The 21,105-nt window shown below is 38.9% G+C and overlaps 2 protein-coding genes across 2 annotated transcripts; both read left to right on the forward strand.

The window, feature by feature from the left end:
* The first annotated feature begins 784 nt into the window (after positions 1–784).
* LOC112180574 (putative pentatricopeptide repeat-containing protein At1g12700, mitochondrial) lies at positions 785–2,434 on the forward strand. Its single transcript, XM_024319126.2, has 2 exons — positions 785–809; positions 1,093–2,434. Exon 2 carries the CDS (start codon positions 1,108–1,110, stop codon positions 2,335–2,337), a length of 1,230 nt encoding a protein of 409 aa, XP_024174894.1. The 5' UTR covers positions 785–809; positions 1,093–1,107; the 3' UTR covers positions 2,338–2,434.
* Positions 2,435–10,064: 7,630 nt separating this feature from the next.
* Positions 10,065–19,441, forward strand: LOC121050466 (GDSL esterase/lipase At1g59030-like). The gene is made up of 5 exons (XM_040510491.1): positions 10,065–10,120; positions 17,092–17,360; positions 17,663–17,793; positions 18,703–18,955; positions 19,125–19,441. The coding sequence occupies exons 1-5, from the start codon at positions 10,074–10,076 to the stop codon at positions 19,313–19,315; spliced, it is 891 nt and encodes a 296-aa protein (XP_040366425.1). The 5' UTR covers positions 10,065–10,073; the 3' UTR covers positions 19,316–19,441.
* The last annotated feature ends 1,664 nt before the right edge of the window (positions 19,442–21,105 follow it).

Consider the following 21,105-nt stretch of genomic DNA (forward strand, 5'->3'; position numbering starts at 1 on the left):
CGTCAAGTGACTTTTCCTCTACAAAGAAGCATTGTGTTTTGGTTGGCATTCTTGATTCAAGTATTGAAGCAACTTTGCGTGTTTTGTTCTTTCTGATTTTATTTATTTATAATCTTTTTTCTTGTTAATAACAAAACTTGTATCTCCCGAATTAATTAGACTATTTTGATTTTTTGAAAGAGGGAGATGGGCTAGTTGGGGGTTGAGAGAGATGCGAGGGTGGGTGTAGATCTCTACAATGTCTCCATGAAAAGAGACTTTTTTTTTTTTTTGAGAAAGAAACTAGGCTCTACGTGCCATACAATATGTTTTCATTTTGAAGATGAATCAAATTTTTTTTTTTTTTTCCAAAGATGGATCAATTTTTTTTTTTTTTTTAATTTTTTTTTTGGAGGTCTGAGGATCAAATACCACACCTACTGACCCCCGTCATATTAGCTTTAGAAGAGAAAAGCCAAAAGTGACAAATAGAGGTGAGGCAAACGAGCCGCCAAGCCCGAGCACTATTAAGAGTGGGCCGTGCTGGCGGGCTGGGCCAAGGTATATTGGTTGATGGGCCCGACACAGAATTTTACTCATATACTTCCATTTTTAACCTACGAAAACGACCGAAATGCCGAAACACTATGGCCAAAGTTGCGAAATCACAAGGGGTAGAATTGTAATAGACTAGAGATATACAATACGGCGCGGCCGCGCGGGTCTTCCTCAGAATAAATTTAAAACCTCTCCCCATTTCTAGCTCTTCCGTGGCGTTCTGCTCCCTCCTGCTCGTGCACAGAAATCGTCGCAAATCTTCAGAAAAAAAGGTGAGTGAGCTTCTCCAACTATCAACTTCGTCTCCCTTTTTGGAAACCCTAGCTCAGTTTAGTGATCTAAATTCTCGCTCAGTAGCTACTGGTTTAGTTAATTTGTTTCTTAATTTACACACTAGGTCTTAATTCGAGTTTGGATTTTCACACTCGGGTGGGATTATACTGTTTGTTTTTGAAGTAGCAAAACCCTAACTTCGCCTCACTTGTTCGGATCATCGGTCCAGTTCTGATTTCTTTTGTTTCGAAAATTTAATTTCCGCTAGAACTAAACTTACAGAGAACAATTGGATCAATGGCGGAGGCTAGTTCCCCAAATTACAATGACCTAAAGAACCATGTAATGAAGGTTTTTGAGGATGCGACCAAAGACTGTGAGGACAAGGACATGAAAAAGGTATTCGATTCGATTGGGGACTACGACTCCTTTAACAATTATGCGATTGAAATGTTCGGTGCTATGGAAAACTTGGGCCTCGGTGACGAAGCCAGAGAGCTGTTCAGGCCTCTCTCTGACCGAGCCGTACTGCGGGACGTGGCTGTCCACACTGTGGTCATTCGGGCATACGCTGTTGCTGGCAAGACCAAGGCTGTTCTCAAGGCCTACCAGCACATGATAGCCACTGGTATCGCTCCCTCATCCCTCACTTACACCATACTCATCAATGCACTTGCAGTAGACTATTCTGATTACAATTTTGTTGGCTATGTGAAGAACTATATTCTAGAAATGTTGGATAAGGGGATGAAGCCTCATCCTATATGCTATTTGGGTCTGTTTGGAGTCCTTGGCTGCCGGGAGTCGGTGGAGAAGGCCACTGAGTTCCTTGTGCTGATAAATGCCAAGGGGTTGAGCCCCGAGTCCAATTATTTTAACGTTGAAGAAGGCCACTTCAAAAAGGCAATCAAGGCAATCAAGGTGTACACTAATGTCAGCAATATAACAACTGACAAGGATGCGCAAAAGGTGTTCCGGAAGTGGCGCACCAACGCCCCCGGCCTCAAGAAAGAGTTAATGAAGATGATCAATGCTCTGGTGAAGGATGGCAACCTAGATGAATCCATGGAGATGTATAGGGACATCATTGAGACAGGAAGAGAACCTTTTGCCCTACTCCACACCTGTGTTATTAAAGCCTATCTCAAGTCTGGCAAGACCAAGAGTGCTTTGGAGCTGTACCAGGGTATGTTAGCTGCAGGTGTTTCCCCCAACTCATACACTTACACAGTTTTAATCAAGGGACTCGCTGCTGACCCCAACTTCTTTGGAGAAGCCAAGAAGTGCTTGCTTGAAATGATGGACAGGGGGAAACGGCCCAATGCTGCTACCTACACTGCTGTGATAGAGCTATTTGCAAGGCAGGAGAGCAAGGCAGCTGAGGAGGAGGGTAAAGTATTTGTGGAGGTCATGATGGGGAAGGGATTTGTGCCTAATGCAAAGGCAATGAGCGAGGTTTTAAAGGGCAGACCAACACCTGTAATTAGAAGGGTCATGAGTATAGTCCTTTCCAAGTTGAAGCACTGATGCTTTGCTTCATCAATGTTATTCAGCAGCTTTAGGATCATGAGGTTTCATATATGGAGGAGCAGTGAGGGTAGAAAATCATGGTAGAAATGGTTTCAACATGAGATTTGTTGTTGTCATCTTTGATTGTGATTGCTGACCTTGAAGTAGTCTGTTCTGCTAATTCCTGTAGTTTCTATTTCTTTCATTCTGGTATTCTGCATTTCTATTTTTCCTTTTCAGCCACAATTTATTATCTGCTTTTTACTGGTTGGGCATGAACAAAATATATATAGTCAAATACCAAAGTTTCACAACTTTCTTTACTTGCTGTGCAAAACCTTCTCTTTTCATACATCCAAAAGGTTTTGGGGAAACAATCTGACATGCCATCTATGCTAGATTCACAGTTCTATATTACACGTAACAGATTGAGGGAACCAAAAGAAACTTGGAACCTGGAATTCAGCTGTAGTGCTTTATGAGTTCCTTGCAGCTTTGTATTTTAATTCTTGGTGCCTTTTTCTCTTCCATTGAAACTTAACGACCTCATGAACTTACATTTTTCAAATATTTCTAGGGTCGCATGACTCAATTTGGTAGTTGGCATCTCCATTTGAGTAGAAGAATAGCAATCCCAGTAAAGTAAAGATAATTATTTCAGTATGGATAAGTGAATTTTGAAGTTAATTGTTCAACTATTTGTTTGCTTGACTTTACTATGAAAAATGTGAATAGTGTCCTGCTTCTGCTTCCTTTTCTCTCTAATCAATACAAGGTAACACATGCATTCTCTTCGTTCTTATTTGACTGTCTGAGAATATATATGTAAGTTTTTTCATTTTAGAATAGTAATGCTTACTGTTAGATTACAGGTACATACATTTATTAATATCAAATTAGATTACAGGTATATATGTATGTTTCCTTCATCCATTATGGTATGAATTCAACATTTTTTCAGGAGATTGTCCTCATTTATTAATTCTAGTGTAGAGCTCTATGCTGTTTGTAGGATTCTAATGCCTTTTGGAATTGGAAAACCCTAATGAAGCAAATTTTACCAACAGTAATGTATGGCTGTCTGGTTTATTTTTAAGTACCCATCTTATGTTTGTTAAATGTACCTGTTCTAAATCTTGGAAGAAGACTTATGCTTCTGATATAATTCAGTTTGATAATATTTTCATTTTTATTTTTTATTTTTATCTCTGCAATATATTTGTAGCTGGTTCACTGCCGCCCATCATTATTAGTTTTAGTTTCTTGCAGCTGATTGATCTGGACAGTAGTAGTTTTAATTTCTTTCATTTGGGCATGTAGATTGGGAAAATACATACAGCTGTGCACTCAGAGCATTTGAAGTGGGAGAATTTGTGAAGTTTGAAGGATTCTCCCACTTTAAAAAAATGCAGTACGTTTTGATGATTTTTAACCAGTGAGTATTAGGTTTATGGCCCCAGATATTATGGTTCTCTGTAAGCTTGATCATCCAGACATCAATTTGATGGAGGGAATATCATCTAGGTAGTAGCTGGTAATTATATCAAATCCGATGACATGCAGGTTAGGTTTTACTTTATGTCATTAATAGTCATTTGCAGAAAAGTATGAACTTTACTAAAGCATTCTCTTTTCTCACCATACAGGTCAATGAATTTGGTTCAATTTTTTGTTTCTGTGTAATTAAGAGGTTTATGCATCCGGTATTCTGCATTGAGAGATCAGAATGTCAAATGTTTCATTGGTATAACAAAATGATTTGGTATTTGCATCAGGTTTTTTTTTTTTCCCCAACATTTGTTAAGTTTTTTTGTTTGGTTACTGTCTTTGTAAATGCTCATAGTGATGTTTGTTTCTAACTGCTGATACTCGACCAAGACCCCAGAATGTAGTTGAGTCCCTAATCTTGAGACACTTCCCATTCCATTAGCATGAATCATGTGTTCAATGAGATTGGATAAGATTGGTTCTCTAATCTTAGGAAACGATTATCAAAGGTTCACCCTGCAATTGGCATTTCAAATATCTGGTTTTACATGAGCATCGATCGAAGGTTGTGAAAGTCTAGAGCAGCTGGGGATTTGGAGGCTGGAGTTCAAGATTTCACACATGTCCTTATACTTGCCTCTGATCTTGGTTAAGAGCTGTAGGGGTGGAACCCAATTTGAGTTATGTTGTTTCTGTTGTTCAAACTCACTTGGAAGAGACATCTTCTCTGTTTCCTTATATACAGCTGCAAAGGGTTGTTGGGAAGGAATTGAATTAGTCTCCTGAGTCTCCTCCCCCATACAGAGGCAGCAAAGTGTTGCTCCTCTCCTGAATTCCCATTTTAGTTGAGCATTTTTACATCCATTGCTGCACTGCACCAGCAAGAAAGAAGGTATTGTATTTTTGGTAGTTTAGGTATGTCAAAGTTATCATCAGACACACCTAAAAGTATCGAATAATTATAGAAGGATTGGACCATTGGTATACCTGACCTACTGCAGTTATAGCTATACTTAGGCTTCCGGTAGATATTAGAGATTTTAGAAGGGTCTGTTGCTATCCATCATTGGACTTCTAGGAGATTGACAAGATGACACGTTCCTATCAGAAGCTAAGATCTTGTGGCTAATGGTATGGTATCTATAAATTTCTATTTTCCATTCCTCGTGTACTCCAAGGATGGCACGAGTAAATAGCTGATCCAGCATCTTGTAGAGGACAACGTTAAAATTTTCTTATATTGCTCATGCCTGAATTCTTTGTGCACCAAAGACTTCATTTTGACAAGCTGGTTGAGATGTTTCTTAATTATTTTTTTTTTTTTAAGTTGTTTCTTAAGTCAGCAGATAAAGATGGTGGCAAACTGATAGTAAACATTTTCTTGTTCTTCAAAAAGCTTCAGTTACACATGCTAGAGAGATGTATAAGTCGTCATTTCATTATCAACTAGAATTTTTAGCCCTATGAATTGCTCACATGGATAATAAAGCTACAGTTTACTTGAACTGACATTTTTGGATGTATAATTTTCAGTTATCCTAATACTGCAGTTTTCTGATCAACAAATTCCTGATCTTTTATCATCAGAAGCTACTGTTTCCACGTCTCAAATTTTAGTTCTCTGGTTATTGAACTAATTTAAACATTTCGTTTAGAAATGACCTTTTTTTTTTTGGCCCATGGTTTAGACATTAGTTGCGGACAATACTTACTTTTCTCTAGAACACTACATTTTTAGGATACTTTGTCCAATACCACTATCATTTTGTTGCTGCTTGAATAATAAGACTTGATGCTTATGGTTTAGTATCACATGTTTTGATCATGTAACTTAGGAATTGAGAGATTTCAACTGAAGTTCAATTATACTCTTTAAGTTCGTAGATGATAACATCAGAAACAGCTTCTGCTACTGCACCTGTTCCTCCAGGTTTGTGATAGTTAAATCTAAAATGGTATCCAATTTCGACTTCATATTTAAGATAATCACCTGAAGTAGTTGAATATATATATAGTTTTAGTTGCATCTGATGCCAAAGGAATTGGGTTAGCATTTACATCATTGAACTGTTTGGTTCTGGAAGAATATGGACAGTTGCCTTAAATATCTTGGCCTTCTCGCCATTACACATACACCGGGTTATGCTTGCATAAATGATACACTGATACTTGAGGAAGTTTAGCATATTGTATCCATGTGGTATCCAGATATGGGATAGCTGCTCCTCTTGCCTATATCTCCTCTCCAATACATTTATAGATCAACCTGTATCGAATTGTGAGTTGCTTTAGAGATAGGTGTTTCTCTTCCATTATTCTCATGTAAGCTAGCTATGATCCGGTGTAACCATTGAAGACCACTGCCTCCAGTCCGTAGCTTCTGATGAGCAGTTAATTGAGGAGGTTAAAGGGTCACTTCAACAATTCCAGGCAATTTCTTGTAGTTCTTTAGGCCCATTTATATGGCCACCAGTCATATTGCTGAAGTCTATTAATAGATGGAGGCCGGGAACGTCTCCAGCTTGGCCTCTTCTCTATTGTAACGTTGATGCACTCTCTAGATATTGTAATTTTGTTCGTAACCTCATTGATTAGTGCAATTCTACTGAAAATGATTCGATTTTATCAATACAGAAAATATATGCATCGATATCTAAAAATTGTCTCCAACTCTCTGTGTTGCTTGCATAGCCTGGTGATTTATACTATAATGGTTGAATTGAAGGTCTTTATGAAGTTTTCATTAGAGACTTCCCCAATACGACCACTCGATAAAAAAAGTGTTCAATAATTTTCTTTTTATTTTTTTTAAAATCAAAATAGGACAATTTTTATTGATGAACTATCTAGTACAAGAAGTAGAAAAGAGTCCATCAAGTTTCGGAGGGACATGCCTACTCCATGAAGCTTGTACTCCAGACAACAAAATTTATTCAATTTTGGATAAACATGAGAAAAGAATGACCCTGTTAAAGTAGATGGTAAAAATGTAGTATCATCAATAATCCATGAATCCTGCCAAAGTCGGAAGTGTCATCGCCTTCACTCCCCAAATTTATAATCTCATATCATCGTAACATTGACCCACATGTTTCATAGCATGACTTACAGTTTCAATCCATGTTATGTGGCATTATTGGGGTCAGACCTATAAAAGGACCGGATTTTGATCCGTATCCGGTCTGAATCCATGATTATTGAATGAGTTTGGATTGAAAGTTAGATCCGTTGATTCATTAATGGTCCTGATCAATTAATCCGTTTATTTAATGGATCAAACATGGATTTAAGTTGATTCGATCCGTTAATGATCCGGTCCCTTTTTATAATAATTAAATATTATTTTTATACTAATAAATATTATTTTTCAGAGAAAATTAGATATAAACCCAAAAATATAAGGTTCTTTTGAGAAAAACCCATAGATATTTTTCTTTCAATTTACACTCATTCTACATAAGCAAACCTTCCATATAGCTAGAGTATATGTCTATAATTAATAGTTTTTCTCATTCTTTGAAATATCTAATATGCCCTTCTAATTATGGATAGTTATACTTAATGTCTTGCTTAATCTTATCATTCATTTGAATTTGAAATATTAAGCTAAAAATCAATTCATTTTGACTTTATCATAATCAATTACGTCCTTAATTTCTTCCTTACTTTATATTTTGATTACTGACTTGAGTATATATTTCTATATATGCTCATTACAATAGTAGTTCATTTCTAGCACAAATTTCAATTCTTGTTTTCCTTATATGTAGGTATTTTCTTTTCGAATAGATTTTCAATTTTCTTTTCCTTATGGGGTCAATTAGTATTTCAAAAGATGGAAAGAGATTTTGATTCAATCACTGGGAGAAAATGTTTTTCTTGCTTGAAAGAAAGGGCGAGGGGCAAGCAGGTATGATACTTCTCGCTTGTGTCTATGAAGAACAACTAAAGAAATGTTCTTAAAGAAAAGAAAATGATTCAAGATGGGGTCAAGAAATGGGAAAAAAGCTTTTGTTATTGTGTTTTCACTCCGAGGCTCACATTCGGTGCCTCTCTATATTCTCGAAAGATTTCTAATTGTAAGGTATGTATCTTGTTCTTGGATTACTTTCTTCTTCTTTTTAGGTATATTGTCATATTAATCTCATGATAGCTTTTTACTCTCAACAACTACATTTCTAATTTACCTACTAAGTAATTAGATGAAAGTGAGGCTAATTGAATACCATAAACCTTCAAGCTAAAAAAAGATCGTATCTTCTACAATCATAGGTATAATATAGTAGAAAACCTAATAAAGAGGTATGATACCAAAAAAAAAAAATGATTGTAATATAGAGGTGTCCGTGTCATACAAAAAGAAAACTCCTATATATCAAATACACACTTGAAATCAAATTAACTAGAAAAAGTATTTTGATAATCAAGTACCTAGCTTATTATATAGGTATACGCATATAGGTATAATATAGAGACTTTCAACCTAATAAACATGGTCAACTCGCAATGATAGAGTACCTAAGAAAGAGGTTGATGTTAAAAATGATTCTAATAAATAGGTTGATATGAAAAATTCTAGAGGTGTAAATGAGCCGATCCGAAGCGAATACCAGGGTGATCATGTTCAGCTCATTTGTTTTTTATCGAGCTCGAGTCAGGCTAAAGCTTGAATTTTCTTTTCCATGCTCAAGCTCGGCTCGGCTTGAATATTTTTCTTAAGCCCAGGCTAGGCTCGGCTCGGCTCGGCTCGATTTATTGGACAAGATCGAGCTTAAATAGGCTCGGGCAGTGCTCGGCTAGGTTCATTTGACTTTAAATTTAAAAATTTAAAAAGAAAGAAAGAAAATTTAAAATAATAATCCAAAATTTGATGTCTAACCTTTCTAAAAAAAAAAAAAGATGTCTAACCATCACACAGATCCCTTTTGACTTTTTGTAATTAGCCCTTAACATGTGCTCAGCACATGTCAATTGGCTTTTATTTTTATTTTTTAAATTAAAAAAAGTTACACCAGTTTCTCTCTTGATTTTGAGAAAGTTTCTCCTTTTTTCATGGGAGGTATTGCAATATTTTGAAATATGATGTAGTCAATTGACTATCTTATCCTCATATAGAAATAATTTATATATTAATATCTATATTATGTGAGGACATATATGGTAGTTCAAAAATTTAACCATTCCCTCAAGAATTGGCTTAATTATATAAGATATATATATTACTTAAAATCTCAGATTCTCTTCTAATTGAAAAGGAATGTAATAAAAAGAATTAAAGATTTGAGATCAGAAAAATTATATTTTTATTTATACTATAAATTTTCATGAGTCGAGTTTTAACAAACGCCGAGCTTTAACAAACTCGAGCTACTCATGAGCTAGACTAGCCGAATATATCCTTGTTCAAGCTCGGCTCGTTTTTTTGTCGAGCCTAATATTGAGCTCATACTCAGCTCATTTATCTTACGAGCACGAGCTGAATGAGCTAAAATCAAGCTGAATACGAGTAGAACACGAGCTATATCGAGTCTATTTACAGCCTTAAAAATTTCTAGAAATCAAGTTAGCTAAACATACCTGTCTAATCTTTAGGTTGTAATTTAAAGAAAAAAAAAATACAATCTATTAGTTGGGTTAAAAACTTTAAACATCTACCTTTAGGTTAGGTTGCAAGTAAAACAGAAAGTTACTTTTAAAATATAAAGTTTAAATTATCAAAAAATAAATATCACATTCACTTAAATCTAAATTATTAAGATGCCCCTATTTTACAATATATTAAATATAAATTATTAAGAATATAAAATTAATAAGTATAACTTGAGAATAGGAATGTATTTGAGGGAATAATGAGATAGGTTAAATATTCTGACTACGTAAGTATTAATTACAATTTGTAATTTTCCTAATTGAATACAACAAGTAAAAAATTCCTAATAAAATGAAAATATTCTTAATAGGATACGTTGACTCACGCTAACATTCCACTCCTGTAAGTCTCTAAATTACTTAGTAGTAGGGTAATTTATAACCCAACTTTGTAACTGTATCTGGAGGAATGAAAGAAATTATCCCCAAGAAAACTGATCATGTATTACTTGTGTGTCGACGTTCTTTTAGATGGGATCAATTACTTGCACGCATCCATCTTCAATAACATGCAATCTACATTGTAATTTCTGGTCCGTATGTTAAGTAACAATATGTAGGCAATATAATCTCTATAAAGATGCCATAAACATTAAGGAAAGTATACGTGTAAGATAATGGGGAGGCAATATGAAAATTTGCTTTCGAAGTGTTTGAAAGCAGTATTACTGTTTGGCTCCAAAACCAGCTGGTGTGCAAACAGTCTCTTTTGAGCGAGTGGTTGCGCAGGCGTGCCAGCACCGCGGGGTGCAGTCGTTGGGGTAGTCCCGTGACCTGACTTCTTCTTCAAGCGCTGTGGACGAGGAGAGCACCAACCTCGTCACAGGGTTCTTTTCTTGCCTTCCGGAAAAGGACTTCTTGCCTTACGCGGGTAAGGGCTTTGGTTGTGGTCTCTTTGCGTTCACTGAATCGATACTCAACTTGAAAGCTGAGCAGAACAATCACTGGGAAGTTTGAGAGGAACACGGATTCGCTAAAGCGTGACTTTAGCTTCGCTGGGTTGCGAGGGCGTTACCCTTGCTTCGCTGGAAGTAACAGTGGCGGTTGTGCTCGCAGTCGGCTCCTGGGGAGACTGGGACTGGAAGTACGGTCGCCGGGTTGATCTGGTGAGGCTGACAGTCGGCTCGCGAGGAGACTAGGACTGGCGGGCGGTCACCGGGTTTCAACAAGGTTGAGGGTTTGCTCTGGGGAGGCTTTGTAATTGCTGGGATTGATTGATTAGAGAGAGGCCTTTTTTTTTTTGTATCGTCTTTAGCCTCCATATATAGGCTGCTGCAGATTTACTTTCCAAATAGGAATGAAATACTATATTTTAGGCCACAGTTATTGGCCTTGAATCAAATCAAAACTCTTAATAGTTTTGATATCTATCGTAAGCGATAATTAATGTTATCCGCCTCTGTCGTCGCTAGAATATAGGCAAAGATTAATTGCCTCTTAGAGTCTCAGACATAATCTTCCTCTTGGATGTGGCAGGATATGCATTAATTATATGTATATATTCTCGCGAGCACTCTCAGTTCAACAATCATGCATATATATATTGGCAGCAAATATTTCCACGTCCACCTTAATTGCATAATTGTATGGGAGACTTGTCCTTAATTGCACCATGCATGAGCCATCACATCACATATATGTATACACATATATATTCCTTCGTTATTGACAATCAAGGATGATCACATGCTTCCTATCTCTCCCACGTCTAGCTACCATCAGTTGCATGGGAAAGCTTAGCTGGTGGCCCACCTTGACTTCTTCCTTGATTGATCAACCAAAGACCTTAATTGCGTGGGAAGCTATATTATATTTCTCCCTTGATAATCGCTTGATATTCAAGGTGGCTGATTCCTTCCCAAACTTGTTCGCGTCCTCGTAGAGTCTTGACAATCAAGCAAACAAATTACCATTAATTAATAATAAATCAATGAATATCCAGATTTACCTCAGGATTGCTTGGTCCCCAAGTAGGCTTTATTCAGCCTCTAAATAATATATTCCGAGCTTATCGAAAATAAATAGCTTGGGCCACCGATATTGGCCCGGATTTCTTCGAGTCTCCCTCGTCGAGAAAAAATGTTATTTTGGGTTCAAACATTGCCCCCCAGACCTCGAAGTCAAAGTTCCCCGTCTTGACTGAAGAGGTCTTGAGTCAACACTAATCTTGCAATAAAGTTGTTCTAAAGCCACTTGAATTAGCTTAATTGATAAGTACAAAACTGAAATCACTTGACCGATTAAGTATAGGCCTCTTAAATAGGCCATGCAATACGAATGTCATCTTATGTTAAGATAACAGAGATGCTTTCACCAATAAAAGGCCACAGTTATTGGCCTTGTTGATATTAAGACACATAAACAAGTCCTAACCTGTAGAGCCTGGCATTAAACTAATGCCACAAACATGCGCTATGTGCCCCCCAACTTTAATGAAGCGAGGTGAGCTAGGGGTTGGCGAACTTTGAAAAAGTATGGGACCTCAGGACATCAACGTGCCCCCCAAGTGAACAAGGCTAGCTGTTTTTGATCGCGAACCGCTCGCTGAAGAGCATGGCGGTGATTATGAAGCAAACCGTTTGCGAATCGTGATCCTTCATCTCTTCGCGAAACACACGTCTCTAGAATAAAGCGAATATATATACCAAATATATGGCCTGATGATCATGCCTGAATCATGACTATCAACTTCTTGATACGTGGCCAAGTTAGTCAGGCCCTCTAACATCTTCTTATCACCAGGAGATTGATATACATCAATTGTACTTTCTGACGAAATGAATCGTGGCCACATATTTAGGAATCGCAATATATGCACACCACTACTGCTGATATGCATATTGTATCGCCTCTTCTCTTCTTGGTAACATATGTAAACATACACGTATTAATCACCAATCTTCCTTCGTTGCCTCCGAATGGATCATGAATAATTATGTGGCTCAAGCATCATGATCATGCCCATGATAGCTTGACCATAGATGCTATGAAATATCTCTGATGAATTTCCATGTTTTTTGCCTCTGTACAGTTTGACCACAAAGTTCACAACCTTAAGCTCAGGAGGACAGGATGCCGCCAAGCATTGATGTAGGCAGAATAGGCTGATGAGACTAGTTACCCAATGTGTAGGAGTTCCACTTAATTGCTTATCAAGGTTGTGAAGAAAATAATAAATGCTTGTACAAAAAAGGTCTTGTGTAACCATTGGTATGAACACTTGCATTTCTGACAGCTTCAAAACTTGGATATGACAACAGAGGGCCATATGTACTGGCCTTGAATATTGGAGACCACATTCAGGTCATGTGGATGAATCACAATCTCATACAGCATGGAGGCAACCAGCTATGCCCCCCAGTGTTAGGAAACATATATTTTAACCACGCAATGCTAAGGCCATCAACCATGAATAGTCAAAACCAGCATCTGCAGAGACTAAATAAAGCTAATATCCGGTCTGGCCATACTTGTTCTTAGATTCACCAACCGTGCTTCACTGAAGTAGAGTTTCAACCCCCTGTAATTTATTTTTGACGAACTATGCGTCTGAATTGACCGTTGTCGCTTTTCTTGTCGTAAAATAACCTTCTGTTAGGCTACTGGTATGTATATCTTTCCAAAACAGGCTTTATCTTGGATTTAGATATACTGAGCCATATAACTCCGGCCTCTTCCCAAAGAAAATGGAGAGATCACTTTCCTATGCATCCGATAACGGTAGAACGCTGCTGCCCTGTGTAACTGCATTGAAAACAAGTGCTGCATCCAAGATTTTCATCAATCAGACCTCTCCACTACGTCTCCAGCCAGGCATAGCCCGCAATCATAAAGCCCATGAAACTGAATTTCTTTCAGGCATTCCATCAAACACCTTGTGTGAATATCTCAAATTCCCAAATTTATGATGAAAATCCAACAGAAACAGCCCACAGAGGAATAATCTATCGACAAAAAGCACAAACAATCACTGGGTCATGGGGATTGAACTTGATTCTTCGTAGGAACAGTGGAAGATTACTCCGGATTGGACATGTAGCTCCCCGCGGTTCTGCTCGCTGCCAGAGGAAACTCTCTCTGAAGGTGCTTTAGCGTCGAAAACCTCTCGCTCGTCCCTGCCTTGACGTCTGCCACTGTAACTGGCATGCTGTCCATCAAAAACCCACTCGCTGGCCTTAGATCGACTTCGCCCCCGTTGTATTTCGCTCGCGAGGAGTGGGTGGAAGACCCTGGCGAAGCGTGCTCATCTTTTGCCAGAAACACGTTCGCGACAAACGTTCCTCGCAAAGACTCGCGGTCATGCGGCCTCGCGGACGCGCGCTAATTTCTGGGGTCCTTCGCGAACATTCTCAGCCACTCGCTCGCAGTTCGCGGCCACTCGCTCGTGGTCATCACTGCTTTTGCTCGCGGGGTATTAGCTTCGCGGCCGCTCACTATCGCTCGCGGCCACTTGCTTATCGGTCGCTTGCGTCTGTGGTCGCTCGCTTCCATTTCTTTCGCGGCCACGCTCTCTTCGCGGTCGCTTGCTTCTGTGGTCGCTCGCTTTCGCTCGCGGCCAGTCGCTTTTCGCCGCAACTCTCTTTTTGTATTATTATTTTTTTTCTATTTTTTTTTTTTTTTTTAACTAACTAAAAGAAAGACGCAAACTAAAAATTAGAAGCAAATAAAGAAGCTAGCATCAGTGCGTTTAGCTAACCTCTAGAAGGCCACGGAGGAGGCCATCTATGCTTCACTCCAAGCTCCGATGCATCAAAATTCATGGCACGAAAATCCTTCTTGTGAGAGCTTGTAGGAAAATAATAAAGATACTTCGCGTCGAACACTTGAAAGAAATTTGGCTCGTAGAAAGAGTAATATTGCCCCCCAAGTATCTTTGTTGGTTGACGAAGCGAGATCTTCAATTGAAATTTTGGAGATGACGTTGTCCCAAGATCGGCTTTGTCGCCAACTACCATGTCATAGAACATGGTGTCTTCAGAATAAGCCACTGCAGGTTGGCTTTTGTAATTGACCACTTGTTGGTCTAAATTCTCCAGACCAAGAGCTTCAAAGGACTTGAACTCCTGCATATGGCTAATAATTAAATTATAATTATCATCATATTCATCATAGATTGGCTCTGTGTCAAAACTGGACTTGGGGTCACCAAATCCTTCTTTACAAATTTCAAAGCCACTGACTGGCCTTGAAACATATATGAAGATCTTCAAATTAAACTGATTAATAAAGTCACAGATTGGCTTCTCAAGACCAAAATATAATTGATAATCAAGTGGCCCATGCCTTAATTGATAATTAAGGGGACCACACTCTTGACCTTCTGCATGATGAGGACGTCCAGCAGCCATATAACAACTTAATTCATAATTAAGTTGATTGTGGCTTTGATTACCTTGGTCATGATGACTTCCAGCAGCAAAACCATAATTAAATCGATCATACAGCTGCTTCTGGTTACCAAGGGGGTGAACCTGGACAATATCATGCCCCCCATGCATCTGATTAACAGCCACGTATTTGGCTTGATCAGTGGAGAAATCATATATTTGTTCTGAAACAATTATATTGTCAGAGGAACAATCTTGTTGACCATCTTCTCCATGCAAAGCCTCTATGTAAGGCTGTGACTCATCAGTGAGGCATTCAGGTTTATCGCCACCTGTAGGCAATTCAACCTCAGAAACAACCTCTTCGCGCGAAGATTTTTGGCTTTCCAATTCGCCTTGTTGTGAACCGACTTGAGTGGTCAAGCTGGGACCTTCCTTGCGCGAGGTCGCTATACGATCCAGGATATGCTGATATTGTCTTGCCCACTCTTGGTCTTCCTGTTTCCTCCGCTGGGTAAGCTCTCGATTGCGTTGTTCAGCTTCTCGATCGCGCCGCTCCCTTTGCTCTTTAGCTTTCTGAGCATTCTCGTCCATTTCGCGTGTGAGTCGATTCGCCTTCGCGGTTTCCCTGGCAAGCTCAGCTTTCATCTTCTTGAGATGATTCTCGACATTCTCCATGAGGATCGCGAGTGTTTCCTCAATGGTCGCTCCTTCCGGGATAGGCTTCGAAACAAAAGCCTCTTCTGTCGTAGTGTCGTCATTGGTGGCAACATTGGCCATCTTTTCACTTTAGGAATCTCCTTTGGTAGAGATTTTCCTCTGGCATCCCAATGATGGTGAATACAAAAGACTCTGAAGTCCCACTGGGCGTGCCAAAATGTTTGGCTCCAAAACCAGCTGGTGTGCAAACAGTCTCTTTTGAGCGAGTGGTTGCGCAGGCGTGCCAGCACCGCGGGGTGCAGTCGTTGGGGTAGTCCCGTGACCTGACTTCTTCTTCAAGCGCTGTGGACGAGGAGAGCACCAACCTCGTCACAGGGTTCTTTTCTTGCCTTCCGGAAAAGGACTTCTTGCCTTACGCGGGTAAGGGCTTTGGTTGTGGTCTCTTTGCGTTCACTGAATCGATACTCAACTTGAAAGCTGAGCAGAGCAATCACTGGGAAGTTTGAGAGGAACACGGATTCGCTAAAGCGTGACTTTAGCTTCGCTGGGTTGCGAGGGCGTTACCCTTGCTTCGCTGGAAGTAACAGTGGCGGTTGTGCTCGCAGTCGGCTCCTGGGGAGAATGGGACTGGAAGTACGGTCGCCGGGTTGATCTGGTGAGGCTGACAGTCGGCTCGCGAGGAGACTAGGACTGGCGGGCGGTCACCGGGTTTCAACAAGGTTGAGGGTTTGCTCTGGGGAGGCTTTGTAATTGCTGGGATTGATTGATTAGAGAGAGGCCTTTTTTTTTTGTATCGTCTTTAGCCTCCATATATAGGCTGCTGCAGATTTACTTTCCAAATAGGAATGAAATACTATATTTTAGGCCACAGTTATTGGCCTTGAATCAAATCAAAACTCTTAATAGTTTTGATATCTATCGTAAGCGATAATTAATGTTATCCGCCTCTGTCGTCGCTAGAATATAGGCAAAGATTAATTGCCTCTTAGAGTCTCAGACATAATCTTCCTCTTGGATGTGGCAGGATATGCATTAATTATATGTATATATTCTCGCGAGCACTCTCAGTTCAACAATCATGCATATATATATTGGCAGCAAATATTTCCACGTCCACCTTAATTGCATAATTGTATGGGAGACTTGTCCTTAATTGCACCATGCATGAGCCATCACATCACATATATGTATACACATATATATTCCTTCGTTATTGACAATCAAGGATGATCACATGCTTCCTATCTCTCCCACGTCTAGCTACCATCAGTTGCATGGGAAAGCTTAGCTGGTGGCCCACCTTGACTTCTTCCTTGATTGATCAACCAAAGACCTTAATTGCGTGGGAAGCTATATTATATTTCTCCCTTGATAATCGCTTGATATTCAAGGTGGCTGATTCCTTCCCAAACTTGTTCGCGTCCTCGTAGAGTCTTGACAATCAAGCAAACAAATTACCATTAATTAATAATAAATCAATGAATATCCAGATTTGCCTCAGGATTGCTTGGTCCCCAAGTAGGCTTTATTCAGCCTCTAAATAATATATTCCGAGCTTATCGAAAATAAATAGCTTGGGCCACCGATATTGGCCCGGATTTCTTCGAGTCTCCCTCGTCGAGAAAAAATGTTATTTTGGGTTCAAACAATTACTATTTGTTCAAGTCCGAGTTCTATTAGTATGTCTGTGCACCTCAAACGTAGTAGCTGAAGCTGGGGACCGACCAGCTGAAATCAACAGAATGTCGTCGCCGTTCGTAGGGGTTTTCGCCTTTGGAGATTCGGTTCTTGACACAGGCAACAACAATGACCTCCCTACTGTAGCCAGATGCAATTTCCCACCCTATGGAAGAGATTTTATAGGAGGCATCCCAACGGGAAGATTTAGCAATGGGAAAGTTTACTCCGACATTATAGGTAACTAAGTACGTTTACATACGTATGCTGATCGATGATTAACTTCTTATTTTTTTTATTAAAGAGAAGGGAGAGATTCAAACTTCGATTCTGGCCTACATTTTTTTTTTGGCAGAAAAATGCATGCATGCTTTACCACTAAAACAAATACAAGCTAGCTAGCTAGTTGGTTATGTCGACTTGTTAACTTAATCAGAAATTAATTTCTTCTGTGTTTTTTTTCTGCTATATATCCTTTATTCATTTGGGTTGACAAAAAGAAATTGTTTAATTTGTACGCACGTGTTTCTTTCAATTAATAGTGGAAGCCTTGGGTATCAAGCATCTCTTGCCAGCATATCTTGACCCAAACCTACACTCTGAAGATCTCCCAACTGGTGTATGCTTTGCTTCTGGCAATTCCGGTTATGATCCTCTAACACCATCTCTAGTGGTATGTGTGCTCTAGTGGTGTGTGTGTGTGTGTATATATATGTACGTAATTGTCTAAATTTGATCTGCACCTTACTAAAACTGTATCCAATGCACCATTTAGCAATTCCCAAACTGTGGTCTATATATACCAATGAATTATTTCTTAACATGTTGCTCAGATTTGAGATTTTGAAGTTCATCTTTAGGGTGTAGAATCATGCATTTAAACTTAAGAGTTAGAATGACATGCGATTAAGTGTTATAATTCTAGCCACATGTCATGCAAGAATTTGTCGGGCACACCATACCACTACAAGATAATGCCATGCATATATTTTGCAAACATGCGATGCATGTGTACGCCATGCATCATGGATCCCTCCATAACCTTTTTGTTCTTTTCTTTTTCTCAACTTTGGAGATCAGAGATGAGTATTTCAGATTCTAATCTATTGCTCTTTTTTGGTATTAATTAGTTTTACTTTTATTTGTGGTAATTTGTAGGGAGTTCTATCTTTGTCAGATCAGCTAGAACTCTTCAAAGACTATAGAGTCAAACTAACAGGATTTGTTGGAGAAGAGAGGGCAATATCCATCATAGCCAACAGTCTATTTCTAGTTTCGTCAGGCAACAATGATATTCTTATTACATATTCTCTCTTTATCCGACAATTTCAGTATGATTTTCACTCATATGCTACTCTTTTGGTTAGCTTCGCTTCTACATTTTTAAAGATAAATTAACAACATTTTAATTCGAAAGTGATGAAATATTATCACATTCTATCATTCGATTTTGAATTTACTTCTTATGATAAAATAATTAAATTGCATTACCGAATTATGGATGTTCTCTCTTGAACTCTTGAAGGGAACTCAAAGTCATATATGTATATCATCTTTCTCAAACATAAATGTGTTTTTGAAGGATTTATATAGCCTTGGGGCACGACGAATTGCTATTATAAGTGCATTCCCATTGGGATGCGCACCATTGGAAAGAAATGGAGGAGGATTACTAGGAGAGTGTTTAGAGTTGCAAAACCAAAGAGCAAAGATGTTCAACTCTCTATTATCATCCGAATTAGATACCATCAACAGGGACTTCCCTGACGCGAAGCTAGTTTTTCTTGATGTCTACCACCCTTTTCTAGAACTCAATCAACACCCTGAAAACTCAGGTACTTAATCATTTCTTTAATTTATAAAGTTTGAGTAGAAGATGAGTCGTGTTAGGGATGTTAAATAACTTATCGAAAACGTATTTAAATTATTAGACCTGATCTAAGTTGCTTTTTATTTTCTCAAAATCTGAATTTATTCTTTGTTCGTTTATGTACATAATTTCAGGATTCGAAGTCTTGAAGATTGGGTGTTGTGGTACTGGAACATTTGAAGTGACATCGTTTTTATGTAACCCATGGAATCCATTCACATGTTCAAATGCATCTAATTACGTATACTGGGATGCAATTCATCCGAGCGAACGAGCTCAAAGAATCGTCGCTTCTCAAACTCTCAAATTGATCACGAGTACGTAATATACTGTTTGTTTAAGAACGCTGTATATTTTTCCTTGTATCCGTGCATATCAATCCCATATCAACGCTATGGGGGAGTTGAAGTTGAAGAATATGTAGACTATAGCATGCTTGGTAAATATATATAAATTACAATATGATTTCCATCGATCCCATATCATCTATATATATATATTCGTTGTTGTACGTAGGTAGTACATATATTTCTTTAAATTTAGAGATGAGAATGGTTCAGATCATATTACCTCTATCAAAGATCCAACTGAAAGGTCTTGTGGGTGCTGTCTCCTCTAGCCTTCTAATTCTTGGTTTCCACTCACAAACGTATATACTATATATATACTCTTGGCCCTCGGTTGAAAGTCCGGTTAGGTTCTCCACCTTCCACCTTCCACCTTGCCGCCCTTAAGAATTTCAATACATCGGCATAGTCGACGACAGTATAGATTCCAAGCTGTTGCATAACCGAAAAGTGCTCGAAAAGGTTGTCATCGACCATTGTGCATATTGATTTATTCTTCATCACCTGAGCCAAAGATATGACAATAAAATCGGGACATCGATCTAACTCAAACAACGTCTCCCCTGTCCTAGTGTAGGACTGTAGGCAGCCTCGTGGTGTTTCTCATCGGCAGCCTTTGTGCCACATATTTGAGCCAAATTATTCGAGTCTCCATACTCCTTGGCCAGCCTGGCAGTGTTTCCATGAGAGACATACGTACGTTGTCCTTTTTTGGAATGAAGTGAAGATGAAGACCAAGTATGGATTGGGCCAGTGTTATTTGGTCTAGCAATATAAGTCTCTTATTTATAAGTGGAAGGTACTGAGTTCGGCTCACATTAGACTAGTAGTTCTAAAAAAAAAAATTTCATTTATTTCAAAAAAAGACCAAGTATGGACTGTTCTCTTACTTCTCTATACTTCCATCCTTCGTACATAAATTTATATGATTAAGTACATGCATACGTATCGAGAAATTTTTCTGTATGTACTACAGTCAAACCACGTCAGCATTGACATATGGTGTGACACTTTAATTAGATTTTGACATGTGTACATGTACTACCATTAGAATCTAAACTACAAATGTTAAACATTTGACGTCAATTCGCCGTTACCAAAAAGAGAAACCCAAAGCTCTAAAGAAACCCTAAAGACCCTTTTTTTTTTTTTTTTTTTTTTCGATTGAGAAATCATGCTCGTCCGACGGAGCCTGACATTTAGGTTGGCTCCTGCCTCGCCGAAGGCTTCAGGTTTGCTGCCGGATGGGAGTTGCGATATGTAATTTATCGAGGATTCTCCTTGGGTGGATGTTTTATGCTCGAGGGACCAGACAACTTCGGTTTGAGTTTTTGGCATCATCTCCGACTGGCGGCAGGCTCGTGCTAATCAAGACCAGCGGCGTGATTTATGAATCGAGTCTTAACGGTGTGATTGGGATCGGGTCTTAAAGGTGTGGTTTGTGGCGACGTGAGGTGAGGATGTTGGAGTAATAGCAGCATGTGGTCGTGGCGAAGACCATCATAGAGGCATGGGTTGTGGCAGATTGGGTCGGGCGGACGGAGACGCTGGGTTTGCTGCGTACGACATGGTGTCTTAGAGATGCTGGGCCTAGACCAAGCCAGTTTGATGGGCTCTGAGTTGGAACCCTTCCCTTTGGGGCTCTTGGGCTGAGTATTTTGGACTGGGGTTGCCCTCGGTCCTTTCTATGTTTTAGTTTTTGTCTTTACAATAATTCCTTTTAGGAAGCTATATATTGCACTTTTTGAGTACACAGTATGTACCTCTA

This window comes from Rosa chinensis, chromosome 7, assembly GCF_002994745.2.
Source record: "Rosa chinensis cultivar Old Blush chromosome 7, RchiOBHm-V2, whole genome shotgun sequence".
Taxonomy (NCBI): Eukaryota; Viridiplantae; Streptophyta; class Magnoliopsida; order Rosales; family Rosaceae; genus Rosa; species Rosa chinensis.

Coding starts and splice junctions, on each gene's coding strand:
- LOC112180574 (XM_024319126.2), top strand. CDS start 1,108: ATGGCGGAGGCTAGTTCCCCAAATTACAATGACCTAAAGAACCATGTA.
- LOC121050466 (XM_040510491.1), top strand. CDS start 10,074: ATGGGGAGGCAATATGAAAATTTGCTTTCGAAGTGTTTGAAAGCAGT. Junction 10,121..17,091: donor TCGAAGTGTTTGAAAGCAGT/ATTACTGTTTGG, acceptor TGGGTTCAAACA/ATTACTATTTGTTCAAGTCC. Junction 17,794..18,702: donor CTCTAACACCATCTCTAGTG/GTATGTGTGCTC, acceptor GTGTTTTTGAAG/GATTTATATAGCCTTGGGGC.